The sequence below is a fragment of the Callithrix jacchus genome, chromosome 22 (genome assembly GCF_049354715.1).
Source record: "Callithrix jacchus isolate 240 chromosome 22, calJac240_pri, whole genome shotgun sequence".
In the NCBI taxonomy this organism is placed as follows: domain Eukaryota; kingdom Metazoa; phylum Chordata; class Mammalia; order Primates; family Cebidae; genus Callithrix; species Callithrix jacchus.
In genome coordinates, this window is record NC_133523.1 from 3376892 (window position 1) to 3393630 (window position 16739).

Below are 16739 nucleotides of genomic sequence, written 5' to 3' on the forward strand. Positions count from 1 at the left end.
TCCCCAGGACCTGGCTCCTTAGCTCCTGAGCCCTGTGTGCCCCTCCTCTGCCAGCAGCCCATCTTTTCAGGCCTAGTGCCTATGACCCTTTGGGGGTCCCAGGGCCCCAGCTCTGCTCCCTCCAGACTGGGGCCCCTGTTAAAACATGTGCCTTGCCAGTTGGTGGACGGCCATCTCCCTTGGGGTCCAAAAGGCACGAGGGGAGGGGGAACCAGGATGCTGGGGGTGGGGGGAACCTCTGCAGGGGCAGGTGGGGAAACTGAGGCTGGGACGGCGTGGTGGTCTGGAAGTGGGATTCTCCAAGGTAGAGAAACCGCTTTCTGGGCTGGAAAACGTGGGCTTCTGTGAGCCTGTGTCCCGAGCAGCCAAATGGAAGTAAATGCTGTCACACAGAGCTGGTGTGGGGTGCGGGGGTGTGGGGGGCTGCGGCAGCCACACAGCACGACCTGGCCCGTTTTGTGGGATGAATAGGAGCTCCCCAGGTCTGGGCTATGTGGCAGTGACAGGAATTGCATGTATAAAGCTTTGGAGGCAAAAGAGTATGAGGTCCTTGCTATACTAACTGCAAGGAGGGCAGATGTGGGCGTGGGGAGGAGGATGTGGGGCTGGGGCTCCCGAAGAGGGGGCAGTGGGAGGTGGAGGAAGGCTGTTCTGTCCCCAACACCGCTCTAGGCTCAGAGGCGCCTTCTGGCGTTGAGGACGTGGAAAGCCGCGGCAGTCACGCCACTGCACTCCACCCTGGGCGAGTGAAACCTCGTCTCAAACATACAAAGTGCCTCCCAGGGCCCCCCGGGCTCAGCGCTGCCCACGGCGGCTTGTCCTGTACCGATCGGCGGTGGAAGTGGCCAGGGACCCATGCGAGAGGCTTCCCAGTGGCTTCTAAGACGGCTCTGGCCATCTGCTGTCTACTCGTGATGTCTGGTAAAGGCTGGGCCCCGGATGGCGGCGCTGGGTGCGGCACTGCGATTGGGCATTCTGGAGCAGGCCGGGCAGGGTGGGCCCGGATTTGCAATGTGGAGAGGGGGCACCTTGATCAGATGCGCCTAGCTGGCCAGCCCCAAGCCCCTGTGCCAGACTCCCGGGATCTTGTTTCAGGTCAGGGCTGGGAGGTGACCAGTGTCCCGGGGGAAGTTCAGGACCTGCCTCCCACCTCTGCCTGCTGCGGTGAGGACATGTGGGGAGACTCATCCTGGACACGGCTGCACACTGGGTGGCATCCCTGGCCTCCATCCACTCCATGCCAGCAGCAGCCCCAGGTGGGACCACCATGATTGTCCCCAGGTGTGGCCAGGTGCTGCCCCGAGAGCCTGGGCCCAGGCCCGCAGCTGAGTCCACCCTCGTACCCTCCCTCCTGTCATCTGGGGAATAATGCACGTTTGCCCCTGCTGTGGGAGACAAGGCAGGGGGGTGGGGTCAAAGATGGAGACTCAGGCCCTGACACAGCTCCCAGAGGGACTGGCGGTCCCCAGTTGGGTGCCGTGTTGTTTCCCAGGCTCTTTCCTTGTGACAAATGGGTCCAGTCACAAACACCACCAGCAACTAGGGCAGTGGGTGTGGGCACCAGGGACGCTGCCCTCTCCGCACTTCTGCAAACCTGAGATTATTCTAAAATAAAATGTTTATTTAAAAACATGCAATCTTGCCACCAGGCCAATTCCGTGAGAATAAAAGATTTTTTCCCCACCTACAAAAGTCTAAGAAAACAAATGAAACTCTTTCCAGATGGGGCAGGGGCTGCGGGTGGTCTGGGGCTGGCGACTGGGGAGATTGGGTGTGGCCCTCTGGGGGTCTGGGAGGCACATTCCACTTCGCTTCAGTTGCAGACGCTGAAGGAACCAACCTGCCTGCTGGGCCACTCTAGGCAGGGCTGTGGCACCCATGTGGCCTCAGCCCTCCTTGCCTTAGAAAGGGGAGCAAGGAACCACTGTCCTGACACGGGCAGGAACTCTGGGTCACTGGTCTCATGCCCCAAGGCCCTGTGACCAGGCCAGCTGGGGGCATCCCCAGGGGAAGCCCCTCACCAACCTCTAACCGGCCGGGCTTTGGGGAGCCCGTCCCCCAGGCCCTGTGCTCAGAGGCGGGCAAGGACGGCTCAGCGAGCCTTGGTTCCCATAACCTTGAAGGAGTTGGGGACCCCAACTCCTCCTCCTCCTCTGCTGCAGGGAAACAGGCCCCACAGCCGGCACAGGGGTGAGTCGGGGGCCAGTCTCTACAGAAAGCACGTGTCCACCGACGGTCTCTTCTGCAGCGACAGATCAGGCGCCAGCAGGGTCCCAGCCTCAGTGCTGCTGATGAGGGTGAGGGCGGCCTGTGGGCAGGGCTGCAGCTGCCCCGTGCCTCGGGCTCTGCCTCAGGCCTGATGGGCACCCTGCGATGTGTTGGGGCTGGCCTTGAGTTTCCTGCCTCTCACAAGCCAGGCACCGCCACGCCCAGGACCCTGTGGCCCATCCCCACAGCACCCCGTGTGGTCTCGGCTGGGGCAGACCCTGTGGGCCCCACACCCAGCCTGGCTGAGGGGGTAGTGTGTCCGCCTGGACGGCGAGGTCAGCCGGCTCTGAAGACGGGCAGTGCCCCCTCTGACGCATCGGGACCCTGGGCCAGCCTGTCCCAGCGTCCCCTCAGCTCTCCGAGGCGGGCTTGATGGTGACCCCCCTTTTGTATAGGGGGGAACTGAGGCCTGGTGAGGGGAAGATGCACCCTGAGGTGGGATGTGACCCCGTGGCCCCTCAGCGCAGTGACCGCCAGCTTCACGGAGCCCCCTGATCGCGGCCGAGGGTGCCCCGCCGTTCCCGGGCCGTCAGCGCCGGTAGCGGTAGCGCTTGAAGTGGAACCAGAGCTGGAAGATGCCGTTGGCGAACTGGCAGCGGAAGCCGTGGCGGTGCGAGTACTCCCACTCGCGGTTGACGATCTTGAAGGCGATGTCCTCGTAGGGCGGCCCCGCGTGGAAGCGCAGGATGGCGAAGTCCTTGTTGTCGGAGCAGGCCTCCAGGAAGTACTCGGGCGTGGAGCGCTTGTCGATGAGGTCGGGGTAGAAGATGTTGAACTTGTAGCCCTGCACGATCTTGGGCGGCGGGTTGTCGAAGTCGTAGTGCGTCTGGTTGTACTTGTTCCACTCGAAGCCCGTGTGCACGCGGTTGAAGAAGCGCGGCTTCCGCGGCCGGTACTTGTCTGCCCACAGGTAGGCCTTGCCCGTGAGCGGCATCTCCACGCTGAACTGCGCCTCGTCCTGGCCCATGCCCTCCTTGGCCCGCCGGAAGAAGATGTCCTCGGCGCTCTCGCTGGCGTCTCCTGCAGGGGACCGTGTTAACGCGGGCCCAGGCCTCCCCCCCGGGTCCTAGTCTTCCTTCAGCCTCCCGCAAGGGCAGCTGTTGGTGCCTCCCGAGAAGGGAAACTGAGGCTGGGGCCAATGAAGACACACGGCGGGGACAGGGTCTGGGGGACCCTGAGACCCGCACCACCTGCCCTGGGCCCCGGACCTTGGTCGTCACATCTATCGTCCTCCTGGGTAGGGACCAAGCGCGGAGCGCGAGAGCCTGGTGGTTAGGGCCTGGCTGCGGGACCCAGCCCCGCGCAAGAACCCCTAGAGGACCCCGGCCTAGGGATTTTCTGAGGCCTGTTTCCTCCTCTGTCCTGGGACCACGCTCTCCAGAGGGCTGACAGTGGCCTGTGAAAGCTCCGACCACCCATGTCCCCAAGGCCAGCGGGCCAGCAAGCCCAGAATGAAGGAGCGAATGCCCCAGTGCGCACAGGGGACTCGACGTACACCCAGAGACAAGCCACGCCCCACTGGCCTCCACTGGCCCCGCCCCTGAGCCACAGCCCCGCCCCCAGCTCGCTCCACCGGCCCCGCCCCCTACCCCTCCGGCCCCGCCCTTACCCGTGACCTGGAGCTGCTGGCGCGAGAGCTGTAGGCGCTGCAGGTCCTCATCCGGCTCCAGCACGTGCGCGTCCAGTGGCAGCTCGTGCGCCGTGAGCAGCCGCGGACTGTACCTGCCGGCGTCATAGTCATCCAGGCTCTGCTGGATCAGGTCCTCCTCCATGAGCACTGCCTCGCCCTCGCCCTCGCCGTCACCGTCACCATCACCGTCGCCGTCACCCTCTGTAGGGGCTGAGCCGTCCACCTCGGCTTCTGCGGGGCCGCCCTCCGAGGAAGGCCCGGGCGGGGTAGGGGCCGCGTCCTCAGGCTCCAGGCTGGGGAGGAGACAGCGTTGCAGGGCGAAGGCGCGGAGACTGTCCGCGGCTCCTCCATCCTGCCCAGGGTGCGCGCTGGGCCTACCTGCGGCCAGGGGACTGGGGCTCCTGCTTGAGGATGGGGAACAGCGGCTCGCTCTCCACGCCCTGCTCCTGCTTCAGCTTGTACAGCTTCTGCCGCAGCACGTCCTGGTGGCGCTCGCGCAGCCTGGGACACAGGGCCGGGGTTACCCACGTGGAGGCGAAGGGGCTCCGAGCCCCACCCCCACCGACATTCTCACATCCCCTCTTACTGCAAGGACCCTGGGAAGGTGGCGAGCAGCCAAGGCTCCGGCTGGGACCTTTGCCCAGGCCTTGCCAGTTCAGGGTCAGGCCTTATGGCAGCGAGGACGAGGGGACCCAGGGACCCCAGAGAACTGTTCTGCGGCAGGGAGGGGCGGGTCTCTATCTCAGGTTGGAGTCTCAGTGCCTTGTGGCTGGGGCTGGCCAGAAGGGGCCCAGCAGGACACCAGCCAAGGAGCATGATAAATTTAGAGACATTTACAAATTAGCAGAGGAGACACCGTATTTACACAGCGGTGCCAAACACTCCAGGAATCTGTACACAGCCAGAGGAGGCAGCAGCGCTGGGGGGGCGCCGGCCTGGGCGGAAGGCATGGACAGGCTACCTCCGGGCTTCCTGTGATGCTGGGGCTGCTGGAGCCGGCCAGGTCCACATTAAAGGGCGGAAGCTGCTGGGGAGTCCGGAGAGGCCCCGCTGACTACCTGGCTCACAGCTCCGGGTGGGGGGAACTGGAGCCTCCTGGGGCCTTCCCCCTAGGGCCTGCATCCCCCCCCCCCGTCAGGAATGGGCCCCCCCCCCAGTCAGCACCTCTTTTGCCCACCCCTATAAGGTCACAGGAGAGGGCAAGAGCCACCACACCTCTCCGACAACGACCCCCCCAAGGTCCCAGGCAGGGGCGAGTGCCACCCCACCTGGACAGCACCGCCCCAAGTGCCCGCGGCCAGCGCTCACCGGGCCCGAGCCATGTGGGCACGCAGCTGCTGCAGGAGGCTCTCCCAGTAGCCCATGTCTAGGTTGGGGCCGCCCGCGCGGATCTTGCCCTCGATGCCCTGGAAGATGACCTGCAGCTGGTTGTAGGTCTTCCCCTTGAACACCGACTGCACGTCAGAGCTGACGGACGCGTTGACCCCCTCTCGGCGCTCGCCTGCAGGGGACGGGCATGGGGGGGCAGTTCCACATTTCCCAGGCTCTCCTCCGCCCCATCAGTGCCTCCGCCCCTGCCACAGGGGAGTCCTCTCCCCTCCCCTCCCCGGGGTCCCACCTCCTCCCTGGTCTCAGGTCACCCCCACCGTGGCCAGAGCCGGGAATGGCTGGGAGCCGTGTTAAATGCAGATGCCAAGGCCTTGCCCTGGAGGCTCAGGCCCCCAGGCAGGGGGAGGCTGGGGCTGGCATTCTCAGCCCCTCCTGGGTAAGTCTGAGGACTTTGGTCATGTGCCAGGCCCACCAACCTCGCCCAACTCTGCCCTGACCTTGGGTAGGCCTTGGAGGGGGTGGAGGATGTGCTCCTACCGAGCAAGCTCCCTGGAATTCAGACCTGCTTTGCCAGCCCAGGCTGTGTGACCATGGGTGAGCGGCCTGCCCCATCACTGGGCCTTGGTTCTCCTCTGTGAAGCCCAATGAGGGGCTCTGCCCAGGCAAAGGCCACCCTCTGGCCCTGGGGCTGCCCCAGGACAAATGCCTCGCTGCCCACCCATCCCACATGGAGTCCGTGTGCAATCTATCACTGGCCCTGGGGCCCAAGGCTCAAGTCCCTCCTCACTAGATGGGGAGGCTGCTGAGGGCAGGAGTGAGATGCTGGGAGGCAGGAGCCCCAGCCTGACCCCACTCGGGGCAGATGCCATGGCATGCTGGCGGCCTAAGGGGGCCACTGCCGTCCACCCTGCTGGGTCTGGTCTCGTCCCATGAGCCTGCCCCTTGCCACTCATACCTGGCCCCTACCACCTCTGGGCCTTTGCACACGCTGTGCCTCCTCCCAGCCACCCGTCCTTCTGTCCCATCCACCTCCTGAACTCCTCTCATCCTCCATGCTCAGGAGAACCTCTCCTCCATCAGGAAGTCCTCCCTGACCATCCAGCGACGGCAGCTTCCCGAGGCGGGCACTGGGGCTCAACTGCTGCTGTTCCCTGAGCCATGCTGGGCCCATGGAGAGCTCCGTGCAGAGCTGCTGGGCACATGCCAGGCGGGGATGACCAGCATGTGTGCCCTGCTGGAAACCTGCCTTTTCCAGCCCCCGGTGGTGGGCAGAGGCTCAAGAGGCCCACACCCAGACCACAGGGAACTGGAGCGTCTAGAGGGACCCGAGTCCCCTCCAGCCAATCGCCTGGGAACCTGGACTCGGCCCAGAGCTGCAGCCCGTTTGCGGGGCCCTAAGTGGCCCAGGAATCCGTGGCAGCCCCAGCCAAGCAGAGTGCGGCTCTGCTCAGACAGGCAGGGCTGCCACGAACACTGAAACCCAAGCGGAAGAGCCCGGGGCAGGGCCTGCAAGCCAAGCGCCGAGGCAGCTTGTGTAAGAAGCTGGGTCTGGACGCCTCCCCAGTATCCACAAGGGGGCCGTGGGGTTGAGTAGGGGTCCCAGCAGCTGCTAGAGGCAGGGGCTGCAGGCCAAGAGCTCCAGGCTGCCTGGGGGAGGCCAGGCCCTATACAGGGTGGGAGGCTAAGGAGGCCGAGCTGGGATGAGACCCACTTTTTCCTGCACATGCTATGGTAGGGTTAGAATTTCCAAGAGAAAGCTAGTTGATGGGTGCACCAGTCTCACAGATCACGACTGAAGAGCTCATTCGCGCGACCAACCACCACCTGCTCCCCAATAACCCACAGAAATAAAAACTTACATAACTTTGTCAAAAAAGAAAAAGCCTGCAGTGGCTCACCCCTTTAATCCCAGCCCTTTCAGAAGGGAGGCAGAACTGCTCAAGGCCAGGAGTTCCAGACTAGCCTGGGCAACACAGCGAGACCCATCGCCACAAAAAGTAAAAAAAAAAAAAGGCCGGGCACGGTGGTACACCCCTGTCATCCCAGCTACTCAGGAGGCTGAGGCAGGAGAATTGCCTGAACCCAGGAGGCGGAGGTTGCGGTGAGCCGAGATGGCGCCATTGTGCTCCAGCCTGGGTAACAAGAGCGAAACTCCATCTCAAAAAAAAAAAAAAAATTGGCCGGGCATGGGGACTCACGCCTGTAATTCCAGCACTTTGGGAGGCTGAGGCGGGCAGATCAGCTGAGGTCAAGAGATTGAGACCAGCCTGGCCAACATGGTGAAACCCCATGTCTAATAAAAATACAAAAATTAGCTGGGCATGGTGGTGCGCCCTCTGTAGTCCCAGCTCCTCGGGAGGTTGAGGCAGGAGAATTGCTTGAATTCGGGAGGCGGAGGTTGCAGTGAGCCGAGATCACACCACTGCACTCCAGGCTGGCGACAGAGCAAGACTCCACCTCAAAAATAAAAATTGCAAACCAGTTAGCTGGGCATGGTGGTGAGAGCCTGTAATCCCAGCTACTCGGGAGGCTGAGGCCGGAGGATCACCTGAGCCCCGGAAATCGAGGCTACAGTGAGCCATGGTTGTGCCACTGAACTCTAGCCTGGACAACAGTGAGACCCTGTCTGCGAAAAATGACAAGAAAAAGTCCGGTTTAACGGAGGGGACCAAGGCAGGGCTCTGTGGGTCTCTGGGGAGACCCACCCCACGGTTCGCTGCTCCTGGAAATCAGGCTGAAAGAATCAGAAGACACTCCCTCAGAGGCCACGGAAGCCACCGGGGGTCCCCAGCGGTAACACGTGAGCGGAAGGCGGGCAGAGGGTCGTCTCGGAGGGAGAAGGCTGCACGTGACTGGGCTTGGGAGTGGCGGGAGAGGCCCAGGGCCCAGGGCAATGGGGCCTGCTGGAGAAGTGTCCCAGGCTTCCAGCTGCCGGTGGGTGGGCTCTGGGGCTTCAGCAGGAAAACGGCCAGCCCCCAGAAGTCTTCCCCGGGTCCTGCTGCCACCAGCAGGAACACACAAAGACCCCTCTAATGTCGCAGAATTCCCCTGCCTCTCTCTGAGGTTACGGGAGGATTCAGCCAGCGGAGGGGCCACGTGAGGGGCAGGATGACTGCGCGGCCTCTGGGAAGACAGCTCCACTGACAAAGAGGAAAGCCACGGGCTCTTTCCTATGGGAAGGCTCTGCCACAGACCAGCTGAGGGCTGCAGATGACACGGACCCAGCCTCCCCACAATCCTTGGCCACCATGGGCTGCCGGCAGCCAGGGCCTGAGAGACAGTGGGGAGGGGAAGGGCCGGGTCTACCGGCAGGGACGAGGCCCACGAGACACAGGGGCTGTTACAGCCACCGAGGGGAGTGGGTCTTGGGGGACAGGGGCCAGAGCTGCTGTGGTTGGCTTTTAGACCAGGGGGGTGTCACCTAGGGCAATTCTGCCCCCAGGAATTCTTTCCAGGGGGGGTCTCATCTAAGGCAATTCTGCCCCAAGGGGACCCTAAGCGATGCCTGGGGACATTTATGCTTGTCAGGACTAGGAGTGGGTGGATGCCAGGGACATTGCTCAGCACGCTGCAGTGCCCAGGTTGGCCCCGCCCTAGGGCCCCGCCTAGCCCGAAGGTCCGCAGTGCTGGGGGAGACGCTGTACAGCATCCTCGGGGACCCCGTGTGCAACTGCACGCAGGGGAGGGAAGCGTGATTTTAGAAGCCCATCAGGCTGGAGGGGCACGAACTGACTGATGGGAGGGGAACGAGGGTTGCACGGCCTTTGACCAGGCAGAGCCGCTGAGAGCACGGAAACCCGCCGAGTCAGCTCCAGGTCTAGCCGCTGCTGGCCCTGCACCCCAGACAGGGCGCCACCCCTCCAACCTTCCCAGGGCCTGCTGCCCGCTGCTGCCCCCTGGTGGCTTGGCCCAGAGAGCCCAGCTGGGGAAACTGAGGTCTGCAGAGAGCACTGGGCCCCACAGCAAGTCCGGGGCTTCCGGGTGAACCTTGCAGCCCCTGGCAGCTCCCCTGAGCCCAGGCGCCCGGCCGCGGTTACCTGGCCCCTTGCCCGAGGCCTCCAGCTTGCGGAGCTTGGAGATCTCATCCTCGGTGATGGTGGTCATGTCACGCCAAAAGTCAGCATTCTTGCCCTGCTCCAGCTCCATGTAGACCTGGTGGGGGACGGGGGCGGGGTCAGGGCCGCGTGCAGACGGGCAGCCCGAGGGCCGGCGGAGCACAGGCGGCAGTACCTGGATGTCCTCCAGCAGGTCCTCCATGTCGGCCACGGTGAGGCCGTTGAGGAACGTGTACGGCTCGTGCATCTCCACGGCCAGGTCGTCGTCCTCGGCGCTGATGTACTTGGCCAGCAGGTCGATGGGCTTGGCCCGCCCGTCACGGATGCGAATCTTGGAGCTGTGGGGGCAGGGGAGGCGGCATCAGAGCCCAGTCTGTACCCTCCCTGCTGAAGACCCTGCCCTTGGATTGACTGCACCAGTGGGAGCTGGAAAGGAGCCTGACCGCTGGGTGGTGGTCAGGGAAGGCTTCCCAGAGGAGGAGGCATAAGGTAGAGTGAGCTGGGTCAGCCAGAGGACACAGGTCAGTAGGGCAGACAAAGTGCACACAGCATGGACCTGGAGGGTGGGCTGGGTGGGAGGGGCTTCCCAGAGGCCTCTGGGATGGTGCCTGGGAGGGTGGCTTCTCCATGAGCTCTGATGGGGAAGAGTGGAGGCGCTGAAGCAGAGGCAGGTGGGGAGCCAAAGCAGTCACTGCCTTGCATCCACCGCCTCCCCCAGGCAGGCCACTGGGGCGGGGAGCCAGGGCTTCTGCTGTTCACCTGCAGGGGGGTACATGACAAGCGGGCCCTGGGCCAACCCAAGGGAGCCCATCACCAGGCAGGCCCGAGCTGGGAGGAGCCTGATGTCACCCAGTGTCAGCCCCTTGCTGGGAATGGTGCAGGCCGCCGGGCAAGGCAGGGGCCAGGGCTGGGCTGGGGAGCAGGCACACTTGGGCCTGGGCTCGGATACCCACCAGGGGGCCCAAAGCAACCTGGAGCCTCAGCTTTCCTGTCTGTAACCCGGGTGGATGAGGGCGCCGCCCTCGTGGGCTAAGTGTGAGAGGGACACAGTTGGTGCAGACCCGGCATCCAGCACGCACAATGGCGTGGGGTGTGTCCACCTGGGTCCGACTCCTGTGCACCCAGCCCAGTGGGCGAGGGCAGGAGGCAACAGCCTGGCTACCCAGGAAGGGATCAGGGTGGGCCTCCCCAGGAGGTACCTTGAAGGACCCTGAAGGATGGGAGAGTCATGGCTTCCAGACAGACTGACAGCCAGTGCCCCCGCCCGGGGCAGGTGCGAGCTTGCCATGTCTGGGTCAGAGGGAGGGTGGGGAGGGCCGCCGCTCACCGCAGCTTGGCCTGCTGGAGGTGGAAGTTGTCCTCCTGCTCCTCCCACGTCTTGAAGTGCTCCGCCTCCTTCTCCCGCTGCAGCATCTCCAGCTCCTGCTCACGCATGGCCTTCTCCCGCTCCCGCTCCAGCCGAAGCTGCTTCACCTGCGGGCACAGGAGGTTGAGGGCGGCCTGTGACGGGAGCCCGGCCCCGCCCAACTGTCCTGGCACACGGATTGGCCCGGGGAGGGGCACCCACCTTCTGCAGCTCCAGCCGGTTGTCCTCCTGGATCCTCTTGTTCCGCTCCTTCAGCTCCTTCTCCTCCAGGTGGCCAATCCCCTTCTTCTCCAGCGCCTGGAAGCACCAGGCACACCTGCCTTGAGCACGGAGCACCAGCCCCACCGCTGCCGCTGATAGCTCCACCCCAGCCTGGACACCCTCAAAGCTGGCTTCTCCTGGCAGCTGTCTGAGAGCCTGATGTGGAGCACCCACTTCCCCACCGCCTTCCCCAAGCTCCCAGCACCCTGTCCCATGAGGGGCTTCCAAGAACCCTCCTGCCCGGAAGAACCTGCCTCCAGGGACACAGGCTGCCTGGCTGGGGACCACCCCCGATGCCCGGGCCACTCTGTGGTCTCTCTAGCCCAGCCTGGGGCCGCTGCCACACACATGAATGGTGACCACACATTCCACTTCCACGGCTGCCCACGCAGGGCCCACGGCAGTGCCCAGCACACGGTGGCAATGAAGGGCCAGGCAGCAGTGGGTCCCTTAAAAGAAGCCCTGGGGGGTCCGGAGGGCCCGGGGCCAGGAAGGGCTCTCTGAAGAGGAGCCGTCAGCTGAGGTGTGGCGGAGGAGGACAGCCGGGAAGGGGCGCAGCATGTCCAGGCAGGGCCAGGGCGGTGTGAGGGTCCTGAGGTGGAAGGACCTCAATGTGTTCCCAACACTGAGCAGAAGCCACCTGGGGACCCCATGGTTCCCAAATGCGCAACTGGAGCAGGTGGAGTCCGCCCAGCCCACACGCTGCCTGCTTCACCCCCTCCACCAGGGGGCACCACTTTGGATGAACTGTGTCCCCCACAGGCACATCCCCATCCGAATCCCTGCAGCTAGAGCTATGACCCTATTTGAAATGAGGTCTTGGCTGGGTGCGGTGGCTCATGCCTGTAATCCCAGCACTTTGGGAGGCCGAGGCGGGAGGATTGTGAGGCCAGGAGTTGGAGACCATCCTGGCTACCATGGTGAAACCCTGTCTCTACTAAAAATACAAAAATTAGCTGGGTGTGGTGGCGCGTGCCTGTGGTCCCAGCTACTCAGGAGGCTGAGGCAGGAGAATCGCTTGAACCCAGGAGGCAGAGGTGGCAGTGAGGCCACATCACGCCACTGCACTCCAGCCTGGGAGACAGAGAGAGACTCCATCTCAGAAAAAAGAAATGAGGTCTTGTAAACATAGGTAAGATGAGGTCATCCTGGAGGTGGCGGGCCATCATCCAATGCCTGGTGTCCTCATGAGAAGAGGGACACTTAGACACAGGCACACTCAGGAGAACGCCACGTGGAGACAAACACGGGGGAAGAGCCAGCTGTGAAAAACAGGAGGCCGGGCGCTGCGGCCACAAGCCAGGGAGGGCCAAGGAATGGCCGGCCACGACTCGGAGCTGGGAGACACAGGAGCGGCCTCCCCTGGGCCCCTGATGAGACTGTGACCCTGCCCACACCTTGATTTCGGACTCCTGCCCTCCAGAAAGAAGAGACGGTAAATTATCGTTTTACGCCACACGCAGCTGATGACTAAGCGGCTGGCAAAGAACAAACCAACCAGCTCAGACGACAGCGCGCCGGGCACCGTGCAACCCCGTCCTGGGTACGTGACGCCAACAGCTTGCTCTCTAGACACGTTTCAGGTTGGCTGGTGCTTGGGGAAAGAATGACCGAAGCCATACACTGCAAGAGACAGCTAATGGCAAGAAAGTGATGGTGGGCCGGGCCCAGTGGCACATGCCCGTAATCCCAGAAGTTTGGAAGTGCAAGCTGGGAAAATCACTTGAATTCGAGACCAGCCTGGCCAGCACAGTGAGACCCCATCTCTACAGATAAATACAAAATTAGTTGGGTGTGGTGGCAGCGCTGTGGTCCCAGCAAGTCAAAAGACTGAGGTGGGAGGATCACTTGAGGCCAGGAGGTCAAGGCTGCAGCGGGCTACGATCAGGCCACTGCACTCCAGCCTGGGGGACAGATCGGGGCACTGCGTCAAAGAAAAAAAAAAAGCTGACGGCGGCAGAAGCTGGCTTATCCGTGCGTGCGTAAAACTAACTCACGACCGCGCGCAGGCTGGGAGGGTCTCCGGGAACAGCGGAGACGCGGGCGCCCGGCGGGGCCCACCTTGCTCCAGATGAAGGTGCCCAGCAGGTTGTTGTCGCCGAAGGGGTTGTCGGTGTTGGTGTAGCCCATGTACTCCTCGCCCCAGCCCATCTTCTCCCGCTTCTTGCGCTCCTTGGCCTCCTTCTTCGCCAGCCGCCGCGCGCGCTTCTCCTCGGGCGTCTCGAAGGCCTTCATCAGCTCCTCCTGCTGCTTCCGCTCCTCGCGCAGCCGCAGGCGCTCCTGCAGGCTCTGCTGCTGGCTCAGGGCGGCCGCGGCCGCCCGGGGGCTCTGGGATCGCCCAGGAGATGCGGAGCTGGAGGCCGAGGAGCCCGGGGACCAGGAGCGCGTTCTCCGCCGCCGCCGCCGCCGCCGCCGAGACCACTGGTCCCGTGATGGCTCCTCTCCCGAGTCCGACTGAGAGGACCCATCCCTTGAGCGCCGTCGGGACCTCGGGGGGCTCCGGCTTCGCATCCCTGAGCGCTGCCACCGCTCTTCTGAATCTGACCTGCGGAGAGGACCCACACATGCCCGCTCAGTGCCCGCTGCTGTCATCTGCTCCACAGAAGCTCACGGGGTGCCCTCGGGGGGCCAGGCCCTGTTCTAGGTTCTGGAGACGCACCAGTGACCCAAATAGTGATGTCTTCTGCCTTCCTGGGCTCACCCTCTGGTGGGCCCCAACAAGTAAGACATCAGCAAGTAAACACACTGTGCGACCCGGCAGAGGCAGAGGCCCCAGAGGAACGACGGTGAGCACAGGGCCTGGGGCTGTAGGGCTGAGGGCAGAAAGGGGCTCTCTCAGGAGCTGACACTGAGCCAAGGCCCGCAAGGAGTGGGGAGGCAGCGACGGGAGGACCTGCAGGGAGAGTGCTCCAGGCAGAGCAGGAGCAAGCGCAACAGCCTGGAGGCCGGCCTTGACCTGGCACACGCTAAGAACAACGAGGGGGCTGTGCGGCTGAGACGGTGCACAGGAGAGGGAGGAGGCAGGGGCAGGGAGGGGGCCGGTGGTGCAGGAGTTATCAGAGTATGAGCGGGGGACCCGACGGCATCTAGGTGGTCAACAGAGAGCTTCTCAGGTGGAAGCAGTATTTGAACTGGTCCCACAGGATGGACAGGAGTTAACAGAGTGAAGGGAGTGGAATATGCAAAACCCTGGGGGTGGCTCAGGGGCTGCCATTATTATTATTATTATTATGAGACAGAGTCTCACTCTGTCGCCCAGGCTGGAGTGCAATGGTGCCATCTTGGCTCACTGCAACCTCCGCCTCCTGGGTTCAGGCGATTCTTCTGCCTCAGCCTCCTGAGTAGCTGGGACTACAGGCGCGTGCCACCACGCCCGGCTAATTTTTCTGTGTGTGTTTTCAGTACAGACGGGGTTTCGCCATCTTGGCCAGGCTGGTCTTGAACTCTTGACCTCGTGATCTGCCCGCCTCGGCCTCCCAAAGTGCTGGGATTACAGGCGTGAGCCACGGTGCCCAGCCGTTTATTTTTATTTATTAGAGATAGAGTTTATTAGAGACAAAGTCTACATTTTTATTTATTACAGACAGGGTCTCTCTCTGTCACCCAGGCTGGAATGCAGTGGCACGACCAGAGCTCCTGGGCTCAAGTCATCCACTCACCGCAGCTTCCTGAGTAACTGGGACTACAGTTGCACACCACCACGCCCAGCTAACTTTTCACATATTTTTGTACAGAGGGGGTCTTGCTATGTTGCCCAGGGTGGTCTTCAACTCAGGGACTCAGGCAATCCTCCTGTCTTAGCGCCCCCAAGTCTTGGGATTACAGACGTGAGCCACTGCACCCAGCTGTTTATACACAGAGAGCTGCCAAATGTTTTGTTAAACGCTCTAGCCACTAGGCTTATGTCAAAAAACCTAAACCATGCTGGCCGCGGTGGCTCACGCCTGTAATCCCAGCACTCAGGGAGGACAACGTGGATGGATCACTTCAGGAGTTCAAGACCAGCCTGCCCCAAATGGTGAAACCCCGTCTCTATTAAAAAAACAAAAAACTTAGCCAGGCATGGTGGTGGATGCCTGTAATCCCAGCTATGAGGGACGCTGAGGCAGAGAATTGCTTGAACCTGGGAGGCAGAGGTTGCAGTGAGCTGAAATCACGCCACTGCACTCCAGCCTGGGCGAGTGAGAATCTGTCTCAAAAAAAAAAACCCAAACAATGAAAACCAACTATTTCAGAGCCCTTAAATATCAGCCACAAATTTGACTGACTTTTCATAAACATTAATTCTAATTACATATCTATTGTGGCAAATTATTGCAAATAATTCCAATACCAGAAAATGGCAGATGAAAAAAACACAAAGATGACATTAGCAAGACTTACGACCGAGCGCGGTGGCTCAGGCCTGTAATCCCAGCGCTTTGGGAGGCCAAGGCAGGCGGCTCACTTGAGGCCAGGAGTTCAAGACCTGCCTGGCCAACATGAAGAAACCCATCTCCACCAAAAATACAAAAATTAGCTGGATGTGGCGACACGCGCCTGTAATCCCAGCTACTTGGGACACTGAGGCTGAAGAATTGCTTGATCTCAGGAGGCAGAGGCTGCAGTGAGCTGAGTATGTGCCACTGCACCCTAGCCTGACAACAGAGCAACCCTTGCCTTAAAAAATGAAAAAGAGCCGGGCGCGGTGGCTCATGCCTGTAATCCCAGCACTTTCGGAGGCCGAGGTGGGTGGATCACCTGAGGTCAGGAGTTCAAGACCAGCCTGGCCATCATGGTGAAACCCCATCTTGTAAAAAAAATAAAAAACAAAAAGAAAAGAAAGAACGAACGAACAGATGAGTGAACTTGGCCCAGTGTGGGGTAAGACTGGTGTGAGTGTCACAGCCACGAAGGGGCTGGGCCGGGACTGGGGCTCTGGTCTGGGAATCAGTCCCTGTCACCATGCTGGTTTCTCTGTACTGGAGCCGGCTCAAAGCAAGTCCCAAGTGCTCCATCTCCAGAAGAAAAGGACCGTGGGCCGAGGGGAAGCCGAGATTCAGGTACGAGGAGTCAGCTGTGACTCCTGCCACCTGACTCCGAGTCTTCGTCCCTCCCACAGCCCACCTCCATAGCACAGTTGTCCCCTCTACTTCCAGAATCCCTCCGAAATCTGCGCACTTTCCCTGCTGTGGGTGCCTATAGCCTCCCTCTCATCATCGACCGTCCGGACAACTGTGCCGCCCTCCTCTGCTGCCGCTCCTGCCTACCCCTCTCCACCCCTTCTCCACCTCAAAGCCAGAAAGCTTGCCACGAAGTCAGTCCGCGTCACTCCCCTGCCCAGATTCCTCTCAGGCCTCCCCACTTCCCTCCGACTAATGACCAACATCTAACGTGCTGAGCACACAGGAGTCGGTATGATCTGGTCTCTCGTTACCTCCCCGCCGCCTCGCTCACCCGGTCCCCTGTATGAAACGCCTCTCGCTTTCCTTCCGCTGCCTAGTTAATTCCGACTCGTGGTCAGCTGTTCCCTTCTCCAGGAAGCCCTCCCCGAGTACGTCGGGGGCCTCTCAGCTCCCCGGGATCTCCAACTCCTCGGTGAAGTAGGGGCCGGATCCCCAGCGCTGCTCCCGCAGCGACCCTACCTGCGCTCCTGGCTCCGCCGCCTCCGTCTGTGCCGTCCCTCGTCCTCCCGGCGCCGCCGGTTTCGGCGCCCATGGCTCCTGCTCCGACTTCGGCTCCCGCTCTGGCTCCGCTGCCTCCGGCCACGGCGACCCGCGGACCGGGAGCGCGAGCGCGTATCCCGACCCATCGGCTGGGCCGGTGGCCACGGCGCCGACACCAATAGCCT

The 16739-nt window shown here is 62.3% G+C and overlaps 1 protein-coding gene across 1 annotated transcript; it reads right to left on the reverse strand.

Moving 5' to 3' along the window:
* Window positions 1–1600: 1600 nt before the first annotated feature.
* CACTIN (cactin, spliceosome C complex subunit) lies at window positions 1601–16739 on the reverse strand. The gene is made up of 10 exons (XM_035284223.3): window positions 16534–16739; window positions 12971–13454; window positions 10850–10945; window positions 10610–10755; window positions 9458–9620; window positions 9265–9379; window positions 5207–5399; window positions 4277–4399; window positions 3878–4191; window positions 1601–3288 (listed from the first exon to the last, which is right to left on the reverse strand). The coding sequence occupies exons 1-10, from the start codon at window positions 16698–16700 to the stop codon at window positions 2798–2800; spliced, it is 2292 nt and encodes a 763-aa protein (XP_035140114.3). The 5' UTR covers window positions 16701–16739; the 3' UTR covers window positions 1601–2797.